The sequence below is a fragment of the Pseudonaja textilis genome, chromosome 1 (genome assembly GCF_049901715.1).
Source record: "Pseudonaja textilis isolate UNSWEBS1 chromosome 1, rPseTex1.2, whole genome shotgun sequence".
NCBI lineage: Eukaryota > Metazoa > Chordata > Lepidosauria > Squamata > Elapidae > Pseudonaja > Pseudonaja textilis.
In genome coordinates, this window is record NC_141990.1 from 210,945,052 (window position 1) to 210,972,499 (window position 27,448).

The window sequence follows — 27,448 nt, forward strand, 5'->3', positions numbered from 1 at the left end:
TGGTGCAAAAGTTCGTGACTCCAAACTTCAACCTGATCGTGAATCATTTTTACACATTTACTTAGCTGCTGACGGATTCTTGGGGTGGGTCCAGTTGAACAGCTGAAGGGGGTGCTTGATTATCTCCCAAAGAATCCTTTGAAATTCAAGGTTAACTGGAAAGTAGAGAGCTCACAACATTGGCCTACCGATTCTGAGTAACTGTGATGAAAACAAATAAGCTCCCATGTCACTAGGCCGGAGGGGCAGCTTTTGTTTGCACTTTGATATCCATTTATCAGCCTTTGCAAAATGTTATCTGTGCTTCTTAGGTTCCTGCGCTACAATTCTATAAAGGGATAACCAAATGCATTAAATGTGTATTTAAGGAAAACATATACACAAGCCTCTAAAATGCACCGTAGGGAATGTAGGTTTGCCATAAAGAATCCCTGTAGTAAACAGAATGCAGCTGAATTTTGGTAATGTTTTTTTTCCAAAGGAAAAGATACAAGGTGTTGCAGAGAAAAGGATCAAATGCACCATAAAGAGATTTGTTAAAGTAGATAAGTTAAATATTATTGTTATTATAATATCAATATTATTGTGACAATTATTGTAAACATTTTGATTATGGTTGTCTTAAAAACCATGGTACCCAGACCACACACTGTTTGATTGAAATTGAATTTTTATGTTATATAAATAAAACAAACCATGGAAAAAAGTGCGCCATAAAGCAAAGGAAAGATGAAAAATGCAGAGAAACCAAGATGGATCCAAACATCCATTGCTATTCCTTCCACCCACTTGAAACCTTGCAGCTGAACCTTAGGTTATCATTTCAGGGGGAATCTTTCATTTGTTTTCCTTTATAACGAGCCCAATTCACCAAGCCGCATGGTCTCTGTCTGTTGTCTGGTTTCCCACTGTGAAGAAGTTTCTGATTTCTATTAAATAAGCAGCAAGTTGAGATTAAAGGTTGATTCCCATGGGAAGCAATTTTTTTTTAAAGTGCACACCTGCAGGCTCTCCCCTCATTAGCAAACTTACCCTCCTGACTTAATAAGAAAGTGGCTCCCTTGTTTTCCTCCACCTCTTTCTCCTGAGCTCTGGGGTGGAAGTGTTATGGATGGCTTTTATTGCATGATTATCTTCACAGATATCTTTACAGAAGCAAAGGGGGGAGAACCCACAGAAGGTGCACAGCTGTAGGTCAGGTGTCTGCCATTTTAAAATCCCAACCAGCTTGTTTTGATATCTGTAATTGTGAAAAATTTATCTTGCTCATACATCTGTTGGCGTTATAAACCAAACCAAACCAGATGGAATTTGCCTTGATTGTCCGATAGCATCCCTTTGCAGAGCCCTGTAATGTGAATGTTGCTGAGTGATAGTGATAAATCAGCGAAGAGTTCAGATTTTTATGCTAGGGTTGGCCTAACCAAAATGCATATATTGCAATTCCTGATAGAAATCAGACACGGTTGTTGTTGTTCTCTCTCTCTCTCTCTCTCTCTCTCTCTCTCTCTCCTGTGCTGCTGAAATTGCCAACCACTGAGTGGCACTAATTAATTGGTGAAAATTTCAAAGTTTATTCCTGGCCTTATTGAATATGGCTTTGTAACGCACACTGCTGATTTGTGGCTGGTGTGTGTTATTCTAAATGACTTTTCTAAGCTTTATCCTCAGCCTTTTGAGTTTGTATTCTGGTTTGCCAATACAGCTTAGCTCTAATGAAGATTTCTTTGGTTTATCAAGTGTGAACTAGGCAATGCCAGGGTATTAAACCATCTTTAAATTGCCAGCTTAGTGTTAAGGGCAAATGCAGCCAATAGTTACTCTAGCCATGCTTATAAAGAGTCAGCCCTTGTGTTTTTTCTTTTAACTAAACGGGGTACAAAAAAATCAGCTAAAATAAAGAAGGGGCAGTCTAAGCTTGGCATTTCTGCATCAAGGTAAATAAACTGTTGACAAAGATGAAGGCTAACAAGCCAGATTAAACAATTAGTTCACTCAGGAACTACCTATAAAAATAGGCAGAGGGCAAAGAAGAGATTTGTCACATGGTATTAGGTAAAATCTCTTGGGTTAGTTGTCAAGACAGCAGAACTTAACTGACCTCAAACTGATAAGCAGGAATAGTATTTATATGGAGCACCAACAAGAAGCAGTTTGATCGACTGGATGTAGTCACATTCCCACAAATGACTCACATGGATGCCTTCTGAAACCTTCATGAATGATGTGAAAATCTTTTTAGAACAAAGACAAAGAACCTGTTAGTTTTGGGGAGAGGAGAGGAGAATCCCTAATCAGATAACACTAGGGTCCCCAACTTGGCAACTTTAAGCCAGCATAGCTGGCTGGAGAATTCTGGGAGTTGAAGTCCACAAGGCTTAAAGTTGCCAAGTTTGGAGACCTGTGAGATATCACAGTTGGAAGGAATCTTGGAGTCCTAACCCTGTATCATTTCAAATGATTATCTAATCTCTTCTTAAAAACCTCTACTGTTGGAGTACCCACAATCTCTGAAGGTAAGTCACTCCATTGATTAACTGTTCTGATCATCATGAGACAAAGCTGTAGTGATAAAAAATTGGCCACGTTTGAGTAAATCTGGGGAGGGGGAGGGTTCTGGGTTTTTTGTGGGTTTTTTTGCCCACCAGTGAGTTTCACACATCAGTTACATTCATTTATTCTGGCTGTCTCATACTCTCCTCCCCCACTCAAGCAGATGAGTTAAGGTTAGGGTTCTTGATCAATGGCTGATTGCATGTTTTGCATGTTTGTTTTGATTTGATTATAGGCCTTCAAGTCCTTTTCCGCTCCTAGCAGCCACAGAGATTTCCCCCCCTGACAGTCTATGTCAGGGGTGTCTCGGATGCATCTCATCCTGGCCCCACCCCCCGCCTGGTTTAGCCAAGGAGGTAAAAATCCTGATACTTTTAGCATTTAGTATTTATTTGATCTGTCAATCGCTTACAAGATACAGTATAAGAATACATATAGTTTTGAATACATGAGATAGATACTTATAAGAAAAATAAAAAAACCAATAGGACAGGGATGGTAGGCACGATTGGTGCATGCCCCCTACAGGCCTCTTAGGAAGCGGGTGAGGTCAATAGTAGACAGTCTAAGGTTAAAGTTTTGGGGGTTTGGGGAAGAAACCACAGAATCAGGTAGAGTATTCCAGACATTGACCACTCTGTTGCTGAAGTCGTATTTTCTTCAATCAAGTTTGGTGCGGTTAACCTTGAGTTTGTATTTATTGTGTGCTCTTGTATTATTATGGTTGAAGCTGAAGTATTCATTGACAGGTAGGACATTGCAATGTATGATTTTATATACTATATTTAGATCGGACCGGAGGCAGCATAGTTCTAGGTTTTCTAGGTCTAGAGTTTCAAGTCTGGTGGCATAAGGCATTCTGCAGTGAGTAGAGGAGCAGAGAACTCTTGTGAAATATTTCTGGACTTTTTCAATTGTGTTAATATCAGATACGTGATATGGTTTCCTAACCGATGAGCTGTGTTCAAGTATAGGTCTAGCAAATGTTTTGTATGCTCTAGTTAATAGTGTGATATTACCAGAGAAGAAGCTACATAGCATACATCACGTGACACTGCCGTGATTACACAAATTTGACACCCCTGGTCTATGTCTATTCTGTTCTTTCAGGTCTCCCAATTGTGTGCTCATTTCCACTGTAACTGAGTCCATCCAACCTTGAGAAATGATCCCAGGATTTCTTCTCCTTGAATGAATTGAGAGAAATCATTTCTCTCAACTTTTAATAAATTTGGTGGAGAATTTAAAAAAAAACACATTCAGCAGCCAAGTTCTTTTGTGTGTGGGGGGGGAGGTTGTTTACTTGTCTCTGATTGTTTTGCCTGAGTCTTTTGCTGATATTATAAACATTAATAGACTTTGGCTGCATGAGCAGGAGCCTGTCATGCCCCTGGTGGAGGCTGACTCTGAGGGAGAGGAGGAACAGCCAACGGAGTGGAAGTGTGACTCCAGAGGCGGTGGGGGAAGGGCAGAGGCTGGCTGAGCAGTCAGAGGAGGACCCAGACCCATCCCCTATCCATCCTAGGGCACGCAGGGAGGAGAGGATAAGGGAGAGGGGTGGTCTACTCAGGAGGAGCAGGCCTTGATCCTCTTCATGGGCTGCAGCTGTGACAACTGAATAAGAGGACTGACTTGTGTACGGGCAAACGCTGGAAACAAGGCGTGGAAATATCTTTCGCTTATGGTTCCTCTCTGAGTTTGGCATCCTTCCCAGTGTGTGTTATCTGTGGACGTCCTCCAGCCCTTATCTTGCCTGGTTTGTGTTGCTTTTTCCCTTCTTCTTGTAACTGTGAGGGAATTTTTGGGCTTCCATCAAGAATATTAGGAGCTTGGAAGCAAAGTGAAGGAATAAAAGGGGCTTCACCTGTTTTCTATGACTGTGTTTGTTTTGTATCCCACCCTGGGTCATCACAGAACCTTGACAACAGACAATAAATCACTTGGGCTGAGATCTCTTGCCTCCACCAGTGTAAATCTACCAGGAATAAGAACCTGGTTTGGTTGCTTGTTTGTTTGTTTTTCCTTATAGAAAGCATACAAAACCAGAGAAGAGCTAGCATCGGATTTTCAGAAATAAGACTGCCCGAGGTCCTTAAAATGCATCCTTTACAGCCGGTTACATGCAGTTCCCATTTGTGTCACAAGATGGGGCAGGATGCCTTTTGCTAGACACCCTGCTGTTGTATATGTTTGGGTTTCTCCTTTCCTAACACTGGCGAAACACAGAAGCACAAAGTATGGCCTAACCAGGGCAAAAAGGCAACTGTTCCAAAGACAGTAATACTTTCACGTCGGCTCTCTAAACATCTTCACGGTGTTCTCCCTTCCCTCCACGTGCCCTCCTCGACTTGCCATCACAATTGAGCCCAAAATTTAAGTTGCTAAGTAAGACGTTTGTTTAAGTGAGTTCTGGCCCATTTTACAATCTTTCTTGCCAGTTATTAAATGAATCCCTGCGGTAGTTAAGTTAGTAACACAGTTGTTAAGTGAATCTGGCTTCCCCGTTGACTTTGCTTGTCAGAAAGCCACAAAGGATGAGCACACGTCCCCGGGACATTGCAACCGTCGTAAATATGAACCAGTCACCACACATCTGAATTCTGATTATGTGACCCTGGGGTTGCTGAAAAGCGTTTGAAAAACAGCCATAAGTCCCTTTTTTTTAACGCCGTTGTAACTTTGAACGGTCACTAAATGAACTGTTGTATGTTGAGGGCTACTTGTAGTCAGTGGGTTTGTAAACTGGCCTGTTTATTGCTATCCAGGGTAAGTAAACTATCCCAGTCAGTGACTGATTAACAGAAATGATAATCACTTCCTGGAATTTTATTTGCTGGAAAAAATGAAAAATTTCTTTTGGCCATTTCCGTCAAGAGCCAAAAAAGAAAAAAAAAAGAAAGAGTGAATCATGATCACATTTCACTTCTCTTTTGACCAAAGGGCAATTGAAAAAGTAACACAACCAGAGAAAGGGAATTCCTAGAGAATCCCTTTTGCTCTAAATTGTCTATGGAAGCAGCAGAAACAGACAACCAAACTTATTCCCTTATTACCAAGTAAATTTCCTTCCTTCCTTCCTTCCTTCCTTCCTTCCTTCCTTCCTTCCTTCCTTCCTTCCTTCCTTCCTTCCTTCCTTCCTTCCTCGCTCCCTTCCTTCCTTCCTTCCTTCCTTCCTCTTCCATTATAATCTTTCTTTACAAACCTCCAAGCCTCATACCATTCTTACAAAATGGTCATTGCTTTGCCTGGGAGTAGGAAGGTTACCTGCCTGGGAAAAAGACAAAAAATAGCAATAGGACTTAGCAAAAGCATTTAGAATTCTATACCGCTTCACGATGCTTTTACAGCCCTCTCAACGTAGTTTACAGAGTCGGCATATTGCCTCCAACAACTTGGGTCCTCATTTTACCCACCTTGGAAAAATGGAAGCCTGAGTCAACCTAGAGCCTGGTGAGATTCGAACTGCCAGACTGCTTTCTGCAGTCGGCAGAAGTAGCCTGCAGTACTGCATTCTAACCACTGTGCCACCATGGCTCTAAGTAAATTAAAGTGATAAAAATATTCTCAGTGGTTGAAGGGGAAATAAAGCAACTTAATCAATTTTGGTCTGTAAATGGACCTTCTCACCACACCAATCCTTTTATGAATCTGCAGACTTCCTCTTCTGCCTCAGCCATTTAGCAGCTACATGTTCTCAAAAATTAAAGTGTGCCTCTGCTAAAAATGCTGCTCCAGCAATGTTTCCTTTCTAACACAGAGGAAGAAGGTACTTTTCTGATTTTAACTACCATGAGGGAAGCAAATGAGAAAGAGTCTTTGCAATGGTCACGCCCATCCGATGGCACAGCCTCTCCCACGAGAGTGCTTCTCTCCACTCTTGATGATTTTGCTACTTACTGGAGGGAGGTCCAGAAGAGTTAAAGAACTGCTTTCAAAGGGCTTAAAAATATGTGTCTTGCTAAGTCAAACATAACTTATTAGCCACATGCTAGACCTAATAGAAGTTTGATTGCACATAGGATTTTGATGCTTAGCAATCATGGGCAGAGAAGACAAATGTTTGTGGTTTGGGTCAGGTTGGTGAAACAACTTACTTTTAACTATTGGTCATATTTCTTTTGTTGACTTTTCTTTTAGGCTCATCCTCAAGTCCCTCTGATCATAATATGAACTTATCCCAGTAACTGGAACAATCATAATCATATCCTCATGATGTTGGTTTCATCTCATCTCCAACACACAGCCAAGATAGCTTAAAATTATTTTTAACTATTCTTGTTTGTTGTTTTTTAAAGGGAAGGGAAGGGAAGGGAAGGGAGGAGGGAGGGAGGGAGGGAGGAAGGAAGGAAGGAAGGAAGGAAGGAAGGAAGGAAGGAAGGAAAAGAAGAGAGAAAGAAGAGAGAAAGAAAGACCTATCTTCTCCCGATATAGTTTCTGCCATGGAAATTACATCGGTAGCACCTGCTAATCTTCTAGAATCAAATAGTTATAGAGCTAGAAAGGAATGCAATGATTATGCAGTCCAATTTTCTGCAATGTGCAGAAAATCCAACTCAAATATTATTAGTCAGTTTAGTTTGCTTCCCATCCCTCCAGCAGCCAGACATGGCCCTCCAGGCCTTGGACAACTGGACAACTGATTTGTACTGAGGGCATCTGCCTACCTAATGCCTCATCGGCACCTTCCAAAGTGCTTCCCAAGTCTAACCTGAATGTAAGAATAGATTCTCAGATTGATAAAAGTTCTGGAGATAATCATGAAGTGAGCTGTAAGCTTTCCTATTATCAGTAAACAAAGGAACTGCCTCTTTAGTGAATTACAGGAAGGCCTTTAGAAAGAAAACCAGAATGTCTTTGCTCTGATTACAAAGAAATATACTGGCGCTGAGGTCAATAGTTGGAGTTGTGCTCCATCTTTCGACATTTCATTGTCAAAGAGAATTTTGTAAGTTCAGAAGATGGTTAAAACTATAAATATCTCACTGACAGATCATACTCTATGTATACAGCTTGTTGCTCTGATAACTTGGCACCTGACTGATACTGTTTAAAGTCCCCATCTCCATTCCCCCAGGCCCATCCTACCTCATATTGAAGAGACTGCTGTGTTTCAGTTTCCACTGTTAATAGGTGCTCAATGGGAGTTGAAATGAAGCCCAGGGAAGCCACAAGCTGCTTTACTCAACTTGTCCTGTATTAAAATTACAGGGTAGGAGTAGCATCATTGCTGGCCTCTTAGCTGAGGAAGGATATTATTGGGAAACACTACCAGCTCCTGGACTGGTTGGTTAACAGAAACATCTAACTTTGGGCAGAGTCTTGATGCAAATGTAATTGCTTTTGCTTTAAGCTAAATGTAGTGGTAATGTGATGACCCGGGGCATGGCACAAAAATAACAAAATCATACAAGTAGATAAATTCCCTTTAATGCCTCCAACTTGGCCCCCAATGTCCAGTTATCCTCGGCTGGAGATCAAACTCTTCCAAAAACAGTCTACAAAGGGAAGAAATGCAATCCGAACCCAAAGTACAAATAAATTAGACATTAAAAAAACAACACAAGTAATTAACATGACAGGCCAGGATAATAAATTGCAGACTTCCAAAAGATAACAAAGCACACCCAGTTGGGAGGATGCCAAATAAGCCTCAAGAAAGATAATGCACACTTTGATTCCAGCAAGGCGCTGTGTGCAATCGCCCTTCTTATATCCTGTTTTCCCAACTGTAACTAATGAAAGGGATCAGGGCCCTTTTCTCTCCCATAAGCCATGTTACTCCTTTCTCCCTTCCTCCCTGCATTTCCTAGGATGAAAAGGGGGTGGTCCTGGGTCTTCCTCTGAATGCCCAGCCAGTCTGTGCCTTTCCCCCGTTTCTTCCACAGCCACCAGAGCCACATTCCCACTCCAATCTCCCCCTCAGAATCAGACTCCAACAAGGGCATGGCAGGTTATTTGTACCAGAAAGGAGGCATTTACATATAAAAATTATGATTAGGAATGATGATGATGATGATGATGATGATGATGATGATGATGATGATGATGATGATGATGGATTATCATCATCATCAACATTTGGTATCCAACTTTCAATTGGGTACTAAGTGTTTAATTTAGCATCCAATTAATCAGTGGAACAACTTGCTTTCTGATGTTGTGGTGCTCTAACACTAGAGGTTTTTGAGAAGAGATTGGATAGCTATTTGTCCCCAATGGCATTGGGGTTTCCTGCTTGGGGGATTGGACTAGAAAACCTCCAAGGTGCCTTCCAACCCTGTTATTCTGTATTCTGTATATATACTACCATAACATAATTGAAATTATTGATGTGTTTGCATCAGATTTCATAATATCATTACCTAACGATACGTGATAATACCTTGATGCTCATGTCATTATCGTGATATCATTGTGACTTTTAACTAATGTTGCTGCATGTAACTTTACTTTTGCTTCTTAATTATAGAACCCTAAAACTGTTTATGGAAAGTTGGCAATGTTCATCCTATTGAATCCCTCTGCCTATTCGGTCCTTTAAAAAGTTCCAGGTTTCTAGAGTTTCATAAGTTTCACCCAGAGGCTATGAAGACTGAGATGGTCCAGCTACAGAATGATATCATCCAGGGCAGTCTGCAAAGACTTTTCCTTACTCCATGACTAATCTTGAAAATTAATTCTTAAGCTAAGACTGGCCAACTCTATATTCCTCAGCCTATTGCTATTCTGTTTGTTGTTATCAGTTTTCTTAATGCCTTCATCTTTCTGAAGTAAGTCAAGAAAATGCACGTCTCTGTACATAGACAGGCCATAACTATTTCTGTTTTCTTTTGTTGAAGAGGAAAGACATTGCCAAGGAGTTCCCCATAGATAAGAATCCATCACATCAGAAAATACAAGTCAAATCCATAGCCTTCCTGTGATCCCTGGGACCTTCCATAATGGCTTTGAAATAATACACTTCTATGGAAACCAACAAACAACTTGACAGGGGAAGCAAAGTTGATCAACAGGAACTTGTGCAAATGAGTCTTGGGGTTACTTTCTTGTACTGACCTACCCTACCCTCTCATAGCAGATGGACAACTTGGTTTGGTTAATGACCTAGAATATGGAAGAATCCAGGGTGCTCACCACATCCTTCCCTCAATGGATAATGGAGACTCTCATGGTCATGAACTTCTTGGGAAGAGAAGTTACTAAGATGAACAAACTGACCACAGAACACTTAGAAGATAAACGTGAAGAAGGACACACAAGCCCTTTTCTGTTTGTCACTTCTGCAAAACATTCTTGCCTAGGTTTTACTTGATGCAAAATGCTGAGTCTTTGCAAGAAAGGCAATTTTGTTTGGAAAATGAAAGTTGGGGGATTTCAACATCTTGTACAACTTCTTCCTGTGAAAACCAAACCATCTAAACAGTTGGGATTGAGGGGGAGAAAAAAAATCTAAGTGCAATTTAATGAATATGCTTTCAATCTTGAGTTGTTTGCCATTTTTGTTTGGGATGAAGAGGTTATAGTTAATAAAACATACTCAAAATACTCAAAGCTCATCCAAGCACGATGGCAAAACACTCAGGTTTGTGTATTGTCACAAGGCATGAAATAAACAAGGTGACTGCCGATAGAATTGCTATGTATGAATATGTGTAGATGACTGAAATATAGTAAAGATGGAAATGAGTTGTGCCGGTTTATGGTAACAAATACATGAAATCTGGTAGCACCCTCACCGCTAACCAACTTTCTCAGGGCATAAGCTTTTATGAGTAGCAGCTCACCTCATCAATACCTGTGCCCAAACAGCTCACAAAAATGCAAGTGAAAGATGACTTGATTGATGATGTACAGAATTCAGGTGTCACTCCTTGATATCACCCCGTGCTGAATCAGTAATAAAAACTGATCACATGCCACAGAACAAATACTTTCTATTGCAAAATTACATGAGGAAGTATTATACTCATTTCCTTCCCCATGTGATTTCCCCTCGTTCCAAACTTAAAATTATAATAAAGTTGAATGAGTATAGTTACCCGAATGGTGCTCTAAGCAATAAACTCATAACTGGCAGAAGGTATTCACAAAGTTCTTTCCACCATCACCTATAGCATTAATCCAACCTTATGTAGCTTACAAAGCTTTGTTTCCAGTTACCCTCCAGCGTGCCGTGGTTTTTGTTTTTTTTAAATTGAATTCCTCATGTTGTTTTGTTCCATGGAATAGGATACAAATGGATTGTAACACTGGGAATCTGTGACCCTCCAGATTATATAACTCCTAGTAGACCCAAGCAGTGTGTCCAATGATGGAGATGTTCATTCAACATAATTGATGGTGTGTGTATGTGTGTAGGTATCCCAATTTTACCACACATGCCCTCAAATAAATACAGTATATCAATTAACATAAAGGCTCTCCCCCTCTCCCTCTTCCTCTCTCTCTCCCTCTTCCTCTCCCTCTCTATTTTGATTTCTACACAAAAACATTGAACACATATTTGATAGAAAAATAAATTTTAATAGGCCTAATTAAGATATAATGAGAAGTAAAGTGCATTTCAGATGATAAGTCTACTTCTTAGTAATTACATATTGAAGCTCAAATCAATTGTACTAGATGGTCATTGTTTAATTTCATTAATCAGCACCTCATATTTGTATTTCAGTCTCATAATCTTAGAAGAAGAAGAAAAAAGCTCATGCATAGCTGTGAATAGATTCACACCAGATGCATACAGCATTCCTGGCCAGCCCTGTATTTCAAAACCAAACTTGAGCACACATTATCAAGGAGCTTTTGAAATCAGTGTGATCTATTTCCTGAATGGCAAACAATCCCTCAAGCTATTTTCTCTAGGAATACAGCAAGTATAACACTTGTAAAAAAAATAAATCACTCTTGGAGTAACAGATTTCAGAAGTGAAAGAGCTATACATAAGCAATATATTCATTCAATGCTATTCTTTATAGGACATGTGTATAATTGGATATGTTTATTATTAAGGAACAAGAGTGAAGACTTGTGGGCCATGTTGGGTCTTACTATTTGTGTTTTGCAACTCTTATTCATATTCATTCCTCCCAATCTTATTTTTCACTCTGTTCTATTCCCCTTCTCTGAGTCCTAAAGGGAGTTTATTTTTAATCCTACCAGTAGTAATAGATAACCTTCATTCTCCATGAATCGCTTTCATTTTTTCCCAACCAAGTTGGTTCTATCATTTAATCATGCAGTGAAGAATTTCAGTATGGATGTTCTGGGTGAAGAAATTATTCATTTAACCTCCCCTCGAATTTCCCACTATTCAATTGAATGGATGACTCCAGGTCCCTTATTATGGAGGGGGAAAGTCTTCCAGAGTTTCTCTTGAGTTGAAGATGATCCGTCATCTTAGCGGATACATCCATGTAAGTTTCTTAGCAACAACAACAAGGAGATTTGTCATTGGCTTCTTCTCAGATGTTGTCTCAATTTCTCCCTTCAGTTTGCAGCCTGGATGCTGGTCTTCCATTTTTAAACATCAGTCAAGATCACCTCTATTACTATTAACCATCCCAGTTATTATGCCTGGTTGTCTCTCTTAACAGATAATCTCAGTTAAACTTTTCTTGCTATATTATACTTCTTAAAAAATGCTATGCCATAAATCAGGGGTCCCCAACCCCCAGTCCCTAGACTTGCATCTGGCTGTGGCATGCCAGAAATCAGGCCATGCAAATGAGCAAAGCCCCATCCTTGGGATGCGGGCAGCTTATGAAACCACGCCCCACTCTGGTCCATGGAAAAAACCTCTCTCCACAGAACTGGTTCCTCAAGCCCAAAAGGTTGGGAGCCACTACCATAGAGTGTACACATAACTTAATCAGTTTGATATGCAGTATAAAAATAACCTATATGGATAGTTTTCTTGTTTAATTCCTTTCATAATAATCTCCGATCCTGAATTTGCCTTTTTCACTGCAGCTATACAGGAGTCAGTAAAGGTGTGGAATTTTTCTGAGCGCTCTCTCTCTCTCTCTCTCTCTCTCTCTCTCTCCACCTGCCAATGCCAACTCAGACTCCTTCAGCATGTAGTCTTGTGACTGACCTGCATTTTTTTCAATTAACCCCAGAAGAGAGGCTGCTTACACACGCTCGCTCATCCTCTTTACTCTCTCATGTTGTAAGATAATAAACTTTCTGCTCTAACCTCAATTAGATAATGATTTCTCATTTTGGCCTTAGTGGGTGTCTGCTACCTACCAGGCCCTTAGCACTGTAACTCATTCTCATTGCTATGCAGCCCTCTAAACTAAGGAACTGAAGGTGGGTGGGAGGGAGAGAAAGGTTGAAGAACCTACAAACTTAGCAAAAGTAACACCTTTCTGAGTCATACCCATGAACTACTTACCTCATGGTAATTCAGACACATCATGGTGCAGAGAAGGATGAATCACTGTAAGCATACAGACCTTTTCTGATCTCTGACCCACATGTGCTAGCCAGTAACAACACATACACATCAGAGGTGGTATTCAGCAGGTTCTGAGCAGTTCTGGAGAACCAGTAGCGGAAATTTTGAGTAGTCCAGAAAATTGGCAAATACCACCTCTGACTGGCCCTGCCCCCATCTATTCCCTGCCTCCCGAGTCCCAGATGATTGGCTGGGTCTTCTTTTGTTGCCCTACACAGGAAAACGGAGCTGGAAAGCAGGTTAGTGGGGTAGGGAGGGAATGGAGATTTTACAATATCCTTCCCCTGCCTACCATGCCCACTAAGCCATGCCCACAGAACTGGTAGTAAAAAAAATTTGAATCCCACCACTGATACACACTTATGCAATTAAGAATTGTTTTAGATAAATATGTTTTATTGAATGGTACCATGTGCTCAGAAAAGAAGGTAAGGCCTGGTTTAAAAAAATCCAATCAGATTTAATTCAATTGGAATATAATTAGAATTAAATTAATGAACTATAATTGTTACTAATGCTACGTACTATTTATTAATATTAGCATTATTAGTATTATTAATACTAATGCTAACTATTAATGTCTTACCCTATCATGTTAAAATGGAGTTGGCAACATCCTGGGGGCAGGTTGAGTGATAGAGGGCACATCCAAGATTTTGGAGGATTGCATGAATCTTTGGAGACTTAGGTTGTATACCTCTGCTGTACACACAACAGTCTTCAACCATACAGTTATCAAATAAGAGCTGTCCAAAATGGTTAGGGGTCAAGCCTATTTAGATCATGGTTGTCCAACTCACCATGTCACGTGACTGTCACATGATATTTCATGGTGTTGAATTGGGCATGGCCTGCACGTGATTGCATCTGGCCTGTGGGCTGCCAGTTGGACATCCCTGATAGATCCTTTCAAATCTTGATTCTATCTTCTGAGGTATTAGCTAGTTCTGTGTCATCACCAAATTGGATGAGCATCCCTTCTACACCCACACCTAGAACTTTTGTGAAAATGGGAAGAGTACAGGACCAAGGACCGAATCCTGAGCTGACTGACCACATCTCTCTCTCCTCATAGACATAGACAACCCGGTAAGTTTGAGGATCAAATAGAGACATAAGCCAGGCAATTCTCAGTCCCCGAAGTCTTATCAGTACTACGTTTGGCATCAAATCAAGTGCCCAAAGACTCCTTTTTATTTCTGCATAGGGGTGAAAAACAACTCCAAAGTATTTGCCTATGTTGACTCTCGTGACTTTTGGCCCCAGTGGCTATTAGATATGACCTCAGCCAAAGTTCAGATACTCTTGTCCTGACCGATAAAACAAGAGAGGTAGCTGTTTCTGCAAAAACTAGAAAAAAAAATCCAAATTGCTAATGCTGAAAGTGATATTGTCCCAATTTACACAATACTATGACTCCTGCCAGCCACAGAAGAAAGAGAACGCTAAAAATTAGGATGACAAGTATGACAGCTAATCAACACTGTCATTCTGCCAACCTTTTCACAGAACTCAAATCGAACTCCAAATAAAAGGAAAAGTGAATGACAAAGAACTTTCCTTAGATGTTTGCTGGTTTGTCTTTCAGTAAGAAACAAGTGCTTAGTCCAGGGTATGGCCAGACAATCCCCAGTTGGTAATTCCTTTCCTTCCTGCCTTCAAGATTCTGCCTTTTACTTTTAAGGATTATTCCTTCCTTCACTACTCTCTGCAACTTCCCTCTACCTTCCCAGATTTTTGCACCCTCCAATTCTTTCCCAGAAAGAGTCCCAGCTCTTTCCTTCTACTTTCCCAGATGTTTTCATCCTCCCTTCCCAAATTTTCTCCTTTGAGTCATTGTTTCCCTTTGTTGTACCACTGTTACTCTGATGACACAATAATCAAAGCAAGAAATGGGTGATTCCTTCATTCCAAACATGAATGCAAGAAAAAAAAACATGGTTCAGAAGAAAGAAGTAGCAGTCGATGAAATTCCATAGCCTTGTGGCAACGTGCCTTTCTAAGACGGTGAAGAGAGATTTAACAAGAGGGAGGAGACATGGGAACCATTGGACAGGATTGGAAAGAAGTTTGTCTATGGAGATCCCTAATCATTTGGGTCATGATTTCCCCACAAGTGCTTTTCTAAAAAGGCAGTTGGGTTTTCTTGGTGTTTTTTTCCTTTAAAAAGTTTCGCTTCTCATCCAAGAAGCACCTTTTTGGAACAAAGGAGTATTTGCTTTAGCCAACCTTTACTCAGTGTGCCCAACTGTAAAGATGTAAGATTTGAACACAGTTGTGAGAGCAGGAGAGCTGGGGAAAATAGGACAGCCAAGAGATTTTAGCCCCATTTTCATGGGCCATTGTTAGACCAATCTGAGGGGTGGGGAGGAAACTGCCCACCAGTTAAGGAGTCTGGGAGCTCAGGATAAATTATTTGTATGGGCCAATGACCAGCTGCGGGAGAGGATGGCATTTGAGATGCTGTAGCTATTCAGAGCTGAGGATGCTACTGGACCGGAATGAAGCATGCTAGATCAATTCAACACTTTCGGAAATGAACAAACAGCAGCACTACTTGGAAGCGCACTCTTTGTATAAACCTCTCTTCTGTATGGGTGCTTTGGGGAGCCTTTTTTTTTCTGTAGAAACCATAGCATGTATAAAGAGGGTAGATAACTTTGGCAAATAATCAGCTTTTGCTGAAACATAATCATTTTTTTTTAATTTAAAGATATGTCAAATATCAGCAGACTCGTTATCCATAGATGAATTATGTACTCAAATATTTTTTTAAAAAATATTATGACTTCCACATAAACTGTTCATTGTATATAAGTACATTTCAGAGGCTGCCTCATAGACTTGCTGTGAATGAGGCAACTATAGAGGTGTTGTTGTTGTTTTAAATTGAAATACAATTATGGCTGGAGAAAAAGATCCTTTGACTCTTGACTTAACCCTCTGTATGTCAAAGAAGTATTGGTGAGTTGCAGTCCCTTATTGGAAGCATACCAGGGTGAGAAGAACTGTTTTTAGTTACTAAGTTACTGCTGTACTAGCATTTTACATAACCCCACAAAATGATGATGAGACAATTGCAAGACTTCCTTCAGAAACTGTAGGATTAAATTTACAGATTCTCCAAAAAACGGGGGGATTTTTGGAGCATCCTCTTTAGAAACAGTCAGTAAATTCTTTCCTTTAAGAATCTTGAAGTGTAAAGAATATGTATTGTGCTCTGTGCACAAACAGCTCCTTTGATAAAGTTGTGCATTGATTTTTTTGTTTTGTTTTTCTAAGCATAAATATGTATTAATATATCAGTCTGGTTCATCTTTAATATTTGAGTTATCCTACAAAACTCCCTAAAACTGTAGTTTTTCTACACAAAAAAGAGTAGAGAAGGCAGTACTTTGTGGTTTCTTTCTTTCTTTCTTTCTTTCTTTCTTTCTTTCTTTCTTTCTTTCTTTCTTTCTTTCTTTCTTTCTTTCTTTCTTCTTTTCTCTTTCTTTTTATTTTTACCTGAAAAACACATATGCATACAAAGCACACACAATTCGAGCTTATTGTAGCTAACTGCCAAGTAGGCATGGAATCAGTCAGGATGAATAAGAAGGGAGTCTGTATACCAAGATATATTTTATTAGATGTTGTGTGTATTCTGAGAAATCACTGTGGTCCAGATTTAAACCTCAAGACTGGCATGGATATACTTCATACATGCTTGATCTTGATCTTCTTGGGTAGCAGTGATGGCTCTGTTTCTGCTGTAGCATTGGCAATTGGAATCAGGATATATTACGCATGTACATTGAGAAGTGTAGCTAACAAGACACTTAGCTGTTCTTTAGTTAGCATTCCACAGAAGAATTAGCATGTTCAAGTCAGAAAATAGCAAAATAACAGAGCAATTTATCATATCAACACTAGGACCAATTGCCCTTACATGTGGTTGACAATGGTAAATAATTTGATAATTAGGATTCTGTACCCAATTCTGATTTTTAACAAGTCACAAGTTCACCTGTGAAGTAGGTTGAAATGAAACAAAAATAAATGAGGAATACAGCCAATGAAAATAACGTTGTTTCAAAGTTACAGAATCATAAGGCGGGAAGAGACTACATTATTACCTTCCTTTCCTCTTGTCCTGATACATTGGAGTACAAAATAATGTTAATCAATTACTTAAAAATCTCAAACTTCTTTACAACCACATTTCCCTCTAAATTTGAAATGGCTGTCCACTGAGGTAGACCAAGTGATTGCCTTTTGCTTGTTGGCCAAGTGCCTTGAAAAAATCATACTGGTAGGTTTTTCCCCCAAAATAGTTTAACTGACTTTCTCCTTCAAAGGTCCAGAATGCTCTCTTCATCAAGTAAGCTATTCTGTGATGATACTGCAATTGTTTATATCAAGATAATGGTCATTCCTCATAAACTTTGAGTAGTGGAACTAGATAAAAATCTAGTAGTATGCACTAATATGCAACTTGATATGTGTGGGGTTTGCATAATGTATTTAACATGCTTACTGAATTAAGGCCATTTTCTGGAGTTGTTTTTCTCTGATAAATGGGCTTGTTCCTAATACGTTAACACATACAACAGTATGTAGTGGAAGGAAATTTCATTTTATTCCTATTGTTATGATGGGAAAATGCAAAACTGCTCAGGGTACAACTGAAGAATACTTTGCAAATATACCAGGAATACTGTATAGAATATGATATGGCAGAGGATGGAGGTACCTATCAAAACTAAAATAAGAGAATACAATCACTGAAAGGAAGGCTTTTGTGACTCTATTCACAGTAGATTAAGATTAATATTATCCAGCTCAGCAATCCCCAACCTTTCCAGATTTGCGAACTGGTGGTGGCGGGCAGTGGCGATGGCAGGGAGGGGAGGGGATGGTTTTGCAATGTGTAGCGGCATGCACAGGTGGAGCTTTGCATGCTCACCCACCACTTGAGCATCCCAGTTCCTAACAGGCCACAGACCGGTACCAGACTGAACCAGGGGTTGGAGACCTCTGATCTATCTGGACTAATGAGGGCATAGCGTCTGTTTGATAAGGAACTTAGTTAATTAGTTAGTTGTGCTTAGCCAGGGGTGTCAAACTTGCAACTCCAAGGCCAAACTCGCAACTTGCATGCGCTGGCCACGCCCACCCCTGATGTAGCGAAGGGGGGGGAAAGTCCCAATATGTCACGTGATGACAACGTGATGCCATGAGTTTGACACCCCTGTGCTAAGCAGAGGAGGCCGAAAAAGTGAAATACCTCCCTGATGTTCTAATGTTGCATTTGCTACAAAACACAATTTGAACAGCCCTGCTTCTGAAGAATTTTCAGCCCCATAAAAAAATTGGGATTCCTGGCATGCTCTCATAGAAACAAAACCATCAGCCAAAGAAACTTCAATATTATTCGAGAGTGGGCGGGGGAATGTATATAGCCTCTGCGTATTCAATATTGGCTAATTCTTTTTAGCCAATAGTAAAGTATATTCTCTCCTAACCGCAGGTCTATATTAGTCATGATGCAAACTCACTGCTACATTCCTATTCTTGGTCTTTCCTTATCGCTTTCCTCAACATTTTGTTACAGTAATTTGCATCATGATATGGTTTGGAGTGTCATTGTTTCTATTGGTGGCTTAGCTATTTTTTTTTAATTTCCTCTATTTTGATTTGTCCCGCCTCTCTCTCAAGGTGCTCATGGGACCAGGGAGAAGTTCTAGACTGAGCTATTAATACCTTTTCTTCTTGTGCAAGCCCTCCACCCCAATTTCCCACCGCTTCAGCATTTCTCTTCCCGCAGTTCTCTCATTGCACAATGACAGTTACAGTCCATTCGTTGCTGCAATCACTCCTATTCATAAAACAATGCTGAGTTAAACGTATAGACATGCCTTTACGTAAGCATGAGGGGACAAAGAGATTTCAAGATTTCAAAATCATTGTGCAGATGACAAGAGTCACATTTCAGAAGAAGGATTTTAGTTTTTAAGCTCTACCTTTTAATCTTTAATACCAAAGGGTATATTCACCAGCCCATGCTCGGACATTTTTTGGAGGAAGTGCAAAAGGCACTGTGCCAGGGATTTTTTTTTTCTTTTCTTTTTTGCAAGTCTAGTAAAAAATAAAATCCAGCCAATGGCAAGAGTTCTTGTAATAAGATGTATTTCCAGGAGATAAAACTAGTAAATTAATCCTGATAGGATTGCAGTTTACAGTAAAACTTTGATCATGGAGAACTTCAATAACTTTTCTGAGGATGACAACAAAATATTCTCACTGTCAGATAAGATGACTTTTGCATCTTCTGGAATCACATCATTTCAAATTAGTGGTAAAGTATTTTTTTACTATTTGATGATCATGTATGCTTAGATCAAAATATCTAAGAATTTGTGCGAATTCTAAGTGAGAATTTGTGCGATTAGTACAAATTTGTCTTTTATAAATGGAATTCATTTGTTATTGCATTAAAGGGCATTATTTTATGGCAGTGACATAAAAATATGGAAGGGTGGGATGGAATTTCATGACCAAGATTATATTCCTAAATTTGGATTGAAGTCTTGTTCATGGCATATATGTGATGGGTTTGTGTCTATGCAAATACCTGTATACATGCATAATAGAGATTCTCAATCATCCAGGTCATGATTGTCCCCAGGTGCTTTTCCAAAAGGAAACTGGATTTTCTTATTCTATTTTCCTTGAAAACATTTTGCTTTCTAAAGAATCTAAAGTTTAGTTTACTTTACTTTACTTTGGTTTATTGTCATTGCACCTTGTACAATGAAATCAAACACCATCTTCAGTGCACATCATGACCATGAAAATAAACATAAACACACATCCTTCATCCCTCCACACATTGAACCGAAAACCCCTGAAACCGCACCAACACTGCACTATACAGCAGAATTCAAAAGAGCTACTGCCCTGGGATAGAAGCTGTTTTTCATCCTATTTGTCCTTGTTTTTATTATTCTGTACCAACTGCCAGATGGTAATAGTTCCAAAAAAAAGGTTCCCAGGATGAGATGGATCTTTGAGAATGTTTTGAACTTTCGTAAGGCAGCAGGAGCTATAAAGCTCTTCCAAAGAGGGGAGAGGGCAACCAATGATCTTCTGGACAATGACATTAACCCTCTGAAGTGCTTTCCTATCTGCCACTGTGCAATTGGCAAACCACACAGAGGTGCATTAAGTTAAAATACTCTCTATGGTGCAGCGGTAGAAGGTCAGCAGCAGTTTTTCATTTGGTTGTTGATTTCTGAGAAGTCTCAGGTAATATAATCTCTGCTGGGCCCGTTTGACCAGGTCTGCAATGTGAGCACCCCAGGTCAGGTCCTCTTTTAGGGTAACACCCGGAAACTTAAAACTGGCCACTTGCTCCACTCGGTCTCCATTGATAAGCAAGGACTGGATGTCTGATCTGTTGCTTCTATAATCCACTATAAGCTCCTTGGTCTTATTGGTGTTGAGGACCAAGTTGTTGTCTCCACACCACAAAAGCAACCGGTCCACCTTTATAGAATTTTAGAATTTGAAAGTTTTTAGAATCTAAAGTTCTAAAGAATCAGAACTGAAGAAGCTTCTTGCAGGAGAAGCAAAACCTCTTGAAAGGGGCGGGGGGAGACCCCAAGGAAGTCCAGTAGCCATTTTGAAAAGCACCTTTGGGATATGCATAAGTGGTTTCTAAGGAAGACTATTCATTCAGTAGCATGGAAGAGCACACACACGGATGAATACTTTTTCTCCAGAATTTAGTTGAGGAACCAGAAATCAGAAACCCAGCAGGATAGGTCCTGGTTATGACTTAGATTGAGACCACTGAGATGTCCAAAGCTAATGACTAGAATAGGCATTAAAAATATGTCCTGGAAGATAGCAATGACAAACCACTTTTGCACATTACCATACAAAAAAGTCAAAATGGGGATTATGTCTGCTAATTGAAGTTGCCATCCTTTTGTATGTGCCTGGACTACTATGCATATGCATAACAGTGGGGCTTCAGGTGCATAGTTGCAACCATCAACCTGACTTTTTTTTTTTTTTGGACATACATATGTACTTTGAACACCATGTCGATAAGAATATTGGTCATCTTTTCAGTTCTGCGAATTTCACAGAGAAAAGAGATAAATGAAATGTGCTGTTGAACCATCTCATTTGCTAAAAGATATTCTCAGAGGAATCAGCAGAAATCTCATTAAATATTAATCAAGGATGAATTTAAAATTGCCTTTCATAAAGTGCTATGGCACACTAAGTGCTGTTTTTCACACAGGCAAGGTTTTCATTATAACTATTTGTAGTGACAAGGAAAGAGTTTTGTGAGAAAATACACACAAATTTTACTGATGGGGGTTGTTGTCCCTTCAAAGTGAGATTCTGTCATTAGGACTTTTCAAATGGACATGGGTGCAAGAACTGATTTCCTCAGAATTGTTCAGCGTGCTGTGCCCCTATATCAAATTTGTCAGATTTTTCAACATTTATTCAGCTGGTTGTTGTCACAGGTCATGTCAAAATATCCTAAGAAGCAAAATTATATTGCTTAGTTTGGTTCACTTTTCTATTGATTGACTTGTATGTCGCTAAGTTACAAAACTTTTATAGTAAAAGACAGTGAAAATTAGTAGTAAGACGTGAGTTCTTGGGAGATTGTCATTTGTTGATTGTAGGTCTCAGAAGATGTCTTTAGAAATTTGAATAATCAAATATACTTCCAAATAAGCTTAAATAGTTTATACCTACACCATAGTTGCTTAAAAGTCTGTGCTGACCAATTGCCCCCTTTCTTCACCCGAATCTTCAATAAATCTTAAGAGATGTGCTATGTTCCTTCTTGCTTCAAATGCTCTATCATCATCCCAGTGCCAAAAACCCCCTCCATCACGGAACTGAATGACTACAGACCAGTTGCTGTAACATCTGTAGTTATGAAAACCTTTGAAAGGCTAGTGCTGTCCCACCTGAAAAATATCACAGATCTGCTGTTAGATCCCATGCAGTTTGCATACCGAGCAAATAGATCGACAGATGATGCTGTTAATATGATTCTGCACTATATCCTTCAACACCTTGATTCTCCAAATACCTACGCAAGGGTCCTCTTTGTAGACTTCAGTTCAGCATTCAATACCATCATTCCAGACATTCTTCTAAGTAAATTAAACCAACTAGTGGTACCTGAATACCAACAACATCCGACAGCGTTAATTACCAGTTCGGTCATTTATGAGGTTTGGTGATTTATGATGTGCTTCCCTGCACACGGCTGGTGCGCACCTGTAAATCGTCATCAGCATGCTGTGTGCAGAGAAGCAGCCTTTCAAAAAGCCCTTTTTTCCTATTTTTTAACTGTGCACCTCGCACAGCAGCTGAATTTGAAAAAAATCAGGAAATAAAGGTCAGGTAAGAGCCCGGGTGGACGGGTGGGCAAAAACATCAGCAGACATAGAATTGGTTCTATCTCTGCTGCTCTTCAGAGCTACCGGTTCTACAGAGGTCGACAGAACTGGTAGAAACCCACCCCTACTGAACACACTTGTAAGTGGATCATAAGCTTCCTAACAGACAGGAAGCAGCAGGTGAAGCTAGGCAGAATCACATCTGATACCTGTACAATTAGCACAGAGGCCCCTCAAGGCTGTGTGCTTTCTCCACTTCTTTTCTCCCTGTATACCAATGACTGTACCTCAAATGATCCATCTATTAAAATACTGAAGCTTGCAGATGACACAATAGTGATTGGTCTCATTCGAGACAATGACGAATCCAGACAGGATGTTGTACAACTTGCCTCATGGTGTAAACGGAACAATTTGAACTGAACAGACTCAAAACCATAGAAATGGTGGTAGACTTCAGGAGAAACCCTCCCATACTACCACCTCTTACAATTATCAACAGTAGAGACCTTCAAATTTCTAGGTTCTATCATATCACAAGACCTAAAATGGACACCTAACATCAAAAACATCATCAAAAAAGCACAACAAAGAATGTTCTTTCTGCACCAATTCAGAAAGCTCAAACTGCCCAAGGAGCTGCTGATACAGTTCTACAGAGAAATTATTGAGTCTGTCATCTGCACCTCTATAACTGTCTGATTTGGTTCTGCAACCCAACAAGACAGACACAGACTTCAGAGGATAATTAGGACTGTAGAAAAAACAATTACTACCAACCTGCCTTCAGTTGAGGACCTGTATACTGCACGAGTCAAAAAGAGGGCTGTGAAAATATTTAGACGCCTCACATCCCGGACATAAACTGTTTCAACTCTTACCCTCAAAATGATGCTATAGAGCACTGCACACCAGAACAACTAGAGACAAGGACAGTTTTTTCCTGAACAAGATCACCCTGCTAAACAAATAATTCCCTCAGCACTGTCCAACTATTTACAAAGTCTGCACTACTATTACTATTAATCACTCCTTATCACCCATCCTCTCCCATTTGTGACTGTATGACTGTAACTTTGTCACTTGTATCCTTATGATTATTTCCTAGTATGATTTGATTGCTTATTGTATCCTATGACTATTATTTAGTGTTGTACCTGATGATTCTTGACTCTTGACAAATGTATCTTTTATTTTATGTACACTGAAAGCATTTGCACCAAGACAAATTCCTTGTGTGTCCAATCACACTTGGCCAATAAAGAATTCTATTCTATTCTAGTTTACACTGCCTTTTGTCTAGAAATTAAGCAATTAACTCTCTGTTAAACATACCAATGAAGTTTTAATGTTTTAATCCTGCTATTCAGTAGGATCCATGTTTTATAACATTTTGTGTAGAAGATTATTATGGTCTGAAACTATCATTATTTGACCAATAATGGTAGTTTCAGTCACTTGTAGAGCCAAATGATGGACTTACTCTGTATATTTTGTTTTTCCCCAAATTTTAGAACCACAAAATAAAAAAAAGACTTGCAGATGCTGTGTTTGGTCTGTATTCATAATATATTTGGTTATGCTCACAGGAGGCATGGGATTTTTGGCATATGAAGGTAAGCTATATTAAATGTAATTTAGTTTTTTTCAATCAAAAAATTAAAAACTGTCTGTTCTCACACTACTGATATTGGTATATCTAGCTAGCCAAATCCCTAGTATATTCCCTCAGCAGCATTGAAGTAGCAGTTCAATGTACTCTATGTTGTGTGAAAATCACAGCTGGTATTGAGGAGCATCATGTGATGTCTTTCAAGCATCCAGATGTTTTGTGGTGTCCTCTTTAATTCATTGCTGAATTTCTGATCATGAAGCCCCCTCCCCATCTTAATGATCCGAAAAGAATATAGAGTTAAAAAGGTAAAGAGAACTCGTCCATCATAAAAAGTTCCAAACAAAAGGGAGACCATTTTTAACAGGTACCTGAAAAACAAAAACATTGCCAAAGATTATTTCCCAGCATTCATTACATAACCTTCAGACTTTTAGTTTCCCAACCCGTTTTCCAGATGCTTTCGTCTTCAGCCACATATGAGTCAGATTAATCATCCTGAGTTTTCTCATCACAATTTGGGTATCTCTTTACAATACTTTTTATCTATCTCTATTTATCAGATAATATTGAAGTTAAAAATAGCAGCAACACAGCAATAGGAAACCATTCTGTAATCCAGATTAAACTGCAGAAGTATGCTAGAGACAGAAGAAGCTAAAAGCTAAAAATGCCATGCAAGTATTATCCAAGTATGCCCTGAGCCTTTAGCTGGTGAATTATGACCAACAAGTAAGGACACCTGGACAAAAAAATGATACCACCACTTTTCATTTGATTGATTTGTTTGTTTGTTGATTGATTGATGGACTGATTATGTGCTGTCAATTTGCTTTCTACTTGTGGAAACCACAGATGTTTTTCTCCCTTTTTCTTTCATCCTTACATTGAGAGAAGGAGGGAGGGAGGGAGAGAGAAAGAAAGAGAGAGAGAGAGAGAGAAGGAAGGAAGGAAGAAAAAGGAAGTGGGACATTAAAGTATAGAAAAAAGACAAGGAGAAAGGATTTGGGAAAATCATACAAGTTACCCTCTAATGTTGAAGTGATCACCAGATTGGAAAATCTTTCACTTCCACTCAATTTCTTTGAAAAAATATTTTTGCTGTCGTCATTCAGTTGCTAAGTTGAATCTTACTCTTTGCAATCCCAAGGACCACAGCATGCCAGGCACCTCTGTTTTCCACTGTCTCCCTGAGTCTGCCCAAACTCATGTCCCCTGTGCTGATGACACTGTCTAACTAGGTGAAACATTAGAAAACACATATCCCAATAAATGAAGTCTCTGGTCAGCCCCGTCCCTTTGGAAATGAACGTACCATTCCAAAGAGAATGTCCATAGTTGATGTTTTCTTGCTTTGCCAATACCACAGTTGCCACTTTTAAATATCAGATTAAATTGTATTGCATAAAGCAATATATTACCTTCAAACACTAACTTTGAAGTAGCAAATAGTTACCTATTAATTAAAGTGAAAGAATAAAACATGAATATTGAAAAGGCTTGAATCTGAATTATTCTGTATCTTCCATGTCATAGAAATGTGAAAGAGTCAATAGGATCCTGCTACAATAATTGGTTTGGTGTGTTTTATGTAACATTAACAATAGCAATAGACCAGTGATTTGGCCAGATATGGCATGGAAGGACACATCCTGATGAGAGTTTTCACAAAATATTATTATTTCTACAACTTCAAGATAACATTTAAAACATGAGAACAAGGCTCCCTGACAAGATAGTAGGATCTAGTTAAACCAGGAAAGTTCTTCACCTAATTTTACATTCTCCCCGGGCTATGTAGAAAAATGAACATTTAACTTAGAAAATTAGCACGTTTGGGTAATGGTGAATAAACTTTAGCCATTTCATTACTTTCTGTTCAATTTTTCTTAGTTTATACAATGCACAAATTTATAAATAACATGAAAGAAGCCAGAGAAGCAATGATAATGAATCATCTTGTCAATAATGTCACCATGGAGAATGAGATCTTTTTTGGAATCAATGCTCAGAGTGGTCAAGAAAACTGGATCCACAATTTAAAACATGAAATTCATGTAATGAAATTGAGCAACCAACATCTACAGTGGGAAATGGCAAACATTACAGGTACATCCTAGCTTCACGTAATCTGAATGCAGTTTTATTTTGTTTTGTCCATCCTCCTACTGTGCATATTAAGTATTTTGAATGCTGTATACAAAATAGAATGGATTCCTTTATTCAAATGCCACATTTATAATTCAGGGAACATTTCTGTTTATGCTCTTCCCTTTGCTCCTTTGCAAGAGTTCATGGACAAGAACTTGAATATAAAAAAATAAATTTGCTCCATTAAACCATTAAAATCAAATTCTGTATAGACTTTTTTCTGTGAAGCAAATGTACAATTATTATAATCTCAAAGGTTTCCGATCAAGACCTTTCCAACACTCCCAATTTATGCTGAAGATGACCAGAGTATTTACATAAAAGCAGGTATCATTTGCTAGTGATCATGGATGGGTGGGTGGGTGGAAGGAAGGATCCAATTTGGTGCTTTCATCATTTTGGTGTAGAAGCTATGATGTTGTAATGATATGTGGGAAAGACCTTGGGAGATAGAACAAAGTGATGCCATCTAAGGATAGGAGACAGCATAGCCTGCAGCTGGATAGTGGGTGAGGCAAGAGATTCAGAAAGGCTCTTCTATGGTTTTAGTTTTTCAGGCTGTAAAGGAGACAACAGGAGAATTCTACCTTCAGATTGTGTAGATTTACAATAAAGTAGAATTAGATTATCTGGTCATGTTTCCTGTTTGGTCTACCAGGCTGACGGATATAGAGCTGACAGATGTATCATTGATCTGGGGCATTGTGTTGGATTATGATCTGGGTTGGATTAAATAGCATGTAAAGTCAGTCACATAGCTACATAGCAACATTCAGAAAACTGTCTGAAGCATGTCTATTGCTATTGCTGTCACTCACAGCAAGGCCACCAGAATAATCACATTAACATGCACTAGCCCCTCCAGTACTGCTGTTTGGGATTGGGTGTCATCCCTTTCAATCACCTTAGCAAAGACCAAAAAGTACTTTTTACACTGATTATATGCCAACCTGTCTGTATTTCGTTTGTTTCTTCTTCATGTAGACTTGTAGCTTGATGAAAGGTGTTGAACCTATTAGAGTCTGCAGTAATTGGGTGGAAATCTGTTGATCTTGCTATAAATACCCAGAAGGCCCTTCTGAACATCTTGGAAATGTCATGGCCAATAAAGTGATGGAATGGTTTGGAATGAAACTGAAATAAGGAAATTAGAAAGGAATTGTTAATTGTTTTGCATGGGAATGATACTGATATTTCAAAGAGTGGAATTCAAACAAATGCTACAAATGTTCATATTGTACTGTAATCCATGA

At 39.2% G+C, this 27,448-nt stretch overlaps 1 protein-coding gene across 2 annotated transcripts in view; it reads left to right on the plus strand.

The window, feature by feature from the left end:
- The first annotated feature begins 2,498 nt into the window (after positions 1-2,498).
- Positions 2,499-27,448, plus strand: part of MARCO (macrophage receptor with collagenous structure) — a 42,548-nt gene continuing 17,598 nt past the window's right edge. The window contains exons 1-4 of one of the 2 annotated variants that reach the window (XM_087920350.1): positions 2,499-2,516; positions 19,220-19,350; positions 23,947-24,048; positions 25,938-26,153. In XM_087920350.1, coding sequence (XP_087776476.1) covers positions 19,248-19,350; positions 23,947-24,048; positions 25,938-26,153 — 421 coding nt within the window. In that variant the 5' untranslated portion in view covers positions 2,499-2,516; positions 19,220-19,247. Of the gene's footprint in view, positions 2,517-18,943; positions 19,351-23,946; positions 24,049-25,937; positions 26,154-27,448 lie in introns of those variants that run through there. The other variant, XM_087920351.1, reaches the window with a different exon arrangement.